The sequence below is a fragment of the Triticum aestivum genome, chromosome 1B (assembly GCF_018294505.1).
Source record: "Triticum aestivum cultivar Chinese Spring chromosome 1B, IWGSC CS RefSeq v2.1, whole genome shotgun sequence".
NCBI lineage: Eukaryota > Viridiplantae > Streptophyta > Magnoliopsida > Poales > Poaceae > Triticum > Triticum aestivum.
The window spans coordinates 682,920,395-682,924,049 of NC_057795.1; the positions used below are offsets into that span (position 1 = coordinate 682,920,395).

The following is a 3,655-nucleotide window of genomic DNA, read 5'->3' on the forward strand; positions in this document are numbered from 1 at the left end:
AGGTCCTCCTGCCTGGGCGCCCCGCAGCGGCCACGTGGAGCCCCTTCGGTCCCGGTTCATAAGCAAACCGGGACTAAAGGTTTTGGGCTTTAGTCCCGACCCTTTTGTCCCGGTTCCAGAACCGGGACTAAAGGCTCTCTCGAACCGGGACTAGTTTCCTGTTTTCTATTAGTGTTACATGAGAAATGATAAGTAACAAGACTGAGAACTTCAAGACAGATAAATGAAGAATTATAAGAATATTGAGGAAATAAGCTGAGGACTCAATATTGACTAAAAAGTAAATGACTGATGAAAACAACTGACACTAACTACAAAATAAGAAACTATGACTGAAACTGACAATGAATGTAACTGGAAAAAAACTGAAATCGACAGCTCCCCCGAAAAACTGAACCAACAATGTTGTCACAAGGCCTAGATCCCTCAGGTACATAGTTTCTCCCGTGCAACTTTGGTGATGAGCACAAGAACTAAAATTGACGCTCTGAGCCATCGTTAACTGAACCCAAAAAATCGCACAGTGAGCAGCTCCGGCACTGACTGATTTTTAGTGAAACTGTATTATTTTTAGTTCTTTTATTATCAGTCTTCAGCTGTTAATACGTTGCCAAACTTGCAGCTTCCATACTAGAATTTGTAAAAACTTTCAAGGAATCCAAAAACATAGCAAAAGGGGAAGACCCTCACAAATCAGCATTTCTTTTTAAAAAAGAGAGTTATCTTTTCTCATTTGTTTTTATCAAATCTGGCAGGACCATAGATGAAGAGCTAGCTATTCTTAAACAAACAATACAATGAAATTCACTCCACATAAATAACGCGTGGATAACACCATATAATGAGAACGGATTCGGATTACAACATCCAGGTAACATGTCACTTCTTTATGGCAATGAGAACGACGAATCACTCGGCTAATAAGGCGAGCAGCAGTCCACACTTCTACTAGTAGTTTTATACTCTACATTGGAGTGAATTTCTTTAAAGATAACACTTTTTATTGGCCGGCTTCAAACACTGTGCTAGATAAGATTAGCTACTAACTCCAAGGATATCAGCAAACATCTCTTTCCATCCATCCCAATCCAGATACATCCAAGTGGCAAGCATTGTAGGCAGTCCATATACCAGGCATTTATTCAATCTTTCTCTTGCACGATAGAAGCATTGTAGGCAGTCCATATACATAAATTTAGATAAATTAGGATTAAAAATATATTGTCTACATTCTCATCAAAGAGATCGTCATCTCCATCTGCCACATCATAATCACTTCCGTAAAATTCAGAGTCGGCCTCTTCATCTTCTTGCCCCTCTACTTGACTATCTCCTTCCGCTGCTTCATGTGCTTGTTCTCCTTCCTCTTGCTCTTCTTGATGTGCTTGTTGTTCACTATCTGCTGCAGCATTTCTAGTTGAAGTTCCTTCTCCCCATGTAGCTCCTCATGGCAATTTAATTACCACATCGCACCATATGTGATCCTTCTCATCTAGTACAAGCAAATAAAGTGTCTTTTGTTCTCTACTTGCACTGTTCATTGCCGCAATTACTTGAAAATTATCCACACAGACCAGACCATCCAAAATACTTGTAATCTCAGGCATGCACCAGTACACATGTATGTTAGGATCTGCTGTGTCATATCCAATCTTCTCCAAGCAATCGTTCATAACTTGTATTGACCAATTGTCAGTATGATAATAATCAAACACATCGTGTGTGCAACCTTCATATTTCCTTCTATCACCTAGTCCAGTGAAAAGTCCATCGTGCTCAAATTCTACTGAGAACATATGTGTAAATTCCTCTGAAGTAACTGCAAAAAATGGAAATTCACATTAAATTTGTACACCAAAAGACACTGTTTGTTGCAGTACACAGTAAAAATTGATCTCAAGTACTTATTTAAGTGTTCAATTCATTTGCAACATGCAGTCTGCTTGTCATGCAGACCATCCAAAGTATTATTTTTAGTGTTCGCTTCTACGAAAAAATGTGAACAAAATGATCTCAAGTACTTCTTTTCCAATATCTGAAGTTTACAACAGGTATAAATCAGTTTATACCTGAACCTTATACTTCTGAACACCTTTCGCATTTGTCTGGGCATTAGTGCAACCAGTCTACTTATCATAATCATGTTCGTTCCCTTGAATCATATCACATCTGAACAACAAAATCAGTATCACTATGCTTCCCTGAATAAGTTTTCTGAACTAATTTCCTCTAGCTCTGTTTTCTGAACTAATCTCTCCTAAATCCAACCACCACATCTGACGGACCTAGCCAAAATCACTGTCAAGGAGATGTAATGCGGCTGCAAGACACCATAGCCAACAAAAGATAACCGATCTTTGCACATGAATCATGAAGAACATGAACTGATCGTGCACGAAGAGAAAACTTAATGAAAACGAGGCGCTAGGCTCTCGAGGGAGGCCGCTAGGTATAGGACATACCATACTCCGGAGGGTAGGCGCCAGGTTCCCGAAGGATCGGCTCCATGCCGCCGTGATCGCCGTCGGCGAACTCCGCCGCGATCGCCCTTGGTCTTGCTCCAGATGGAAGGCAAAACGAACAACCAAGGGGTTTGGGAAGGGTTATCAGACTTATGTGCTACTTCGTGGTAACATGGGGTCGTTTTTAGAAGATTTCATTATGCCCTGTAGCGAAGGACTTCCTGGAAATATATTCAACTAATTAAGGGGATTTCTGTAAGATATTCACGCAGGCAGCGTGAAGCTTGATGATGTGGCGTGCCAAGTAGACAGTTTAGTACCAAAATGTTGACGCATTAGAAGTTAAGTGACTATTTATCTGATTTTTTTCAAGTTTATGTATGTATTTGTTAACGACGTGCAAGTTCCTGTACTTATGGTGATATTAACTCTACAAAATAAGAAACTATGACTGAAACTGACAATGAATATAACTGGAAAAAACTGAATTCGACAGCTCCCCCAAAAAAACGGAAACAACAATGTTGTCACAAGGCCTAGATCACTCAGGTACATCCGTACATAGTTTCTCCCGCGCAACTTTGCTGATGAGGAGACGAATTAAAATTGACACTCTGAACCATCATTTAACTGAAACCAAAAGATCGCACAGCGAGCAGGACGTTTGGGAATCAATTTTTGTAGATTTAAACCGATCACTTGTAGCAGCTCCGACACTGGCAGATAGCTACATCGGAAAAAAAATCGTCAGCGGACGACTTGACGAAAGGGCGAAGACGACAAGATGCGAATTTCTTTGAAATTATGACAGGTTGGTAACAAAGCGAGAACGACAGAGACAATGAAAGGCACTGAGCTTAGAGGGGGGACACAGAGAGAGAAGTGGCTTGCTGTACATATCTCGTGAGCGGTGGTTCCGGCCCGCCGGAGCACTAATCGCTCGTGGAGGGCGCCACGCGAGATCCCCATTGGCCACCTCTCAATCTCCTCCATATGTCATTCCACTCGCCATTCGCCGGCAGCTTTGCCTCCCTTCTTCTATCCGCTGCCGGCCACTCTCCTTCCACCACCTCAACCCGGAAACCCACCTAATTGTCACATACCCGACTAAGCCCCCCTCTCTGGGTTTTGCTCCCCCGTCCCCTCTCCCCTCCCTCTCCCTTGACAGGTATGTGTGAATGTTGTATCATCTG

General features: G+C 42.1%; 1 protein-coding gene across 1 annotated transcript; it reads right to left on the minus strand.

The window, feature by feature from the left end:
* Positions 1–1,128: 1,128 nt before the first annotated feature.
* Positions 1,129–2,583, minus strand: LOC123100634 (uncharacterized). Its single transcript, XM_044522531.1, has 2 exons — positions 2,463–2,583; positions 1,129–1,819 (listed from the first exon to the last, which is right to left on the minus strand). Exons 1-2 carry the CDS (start codon positions 2,506–2,508, stop codon positions 1,446–1,448), a joined length of 420 nt encoding a protein of 139 aa, XP_044378466.1. The 5' UTR covers positions 2,509–2,583; the 3' UTR covers positions 1,129–1,445.
* Positions 2,584–3,655: the final 1,072 nt, after the last annotated feature.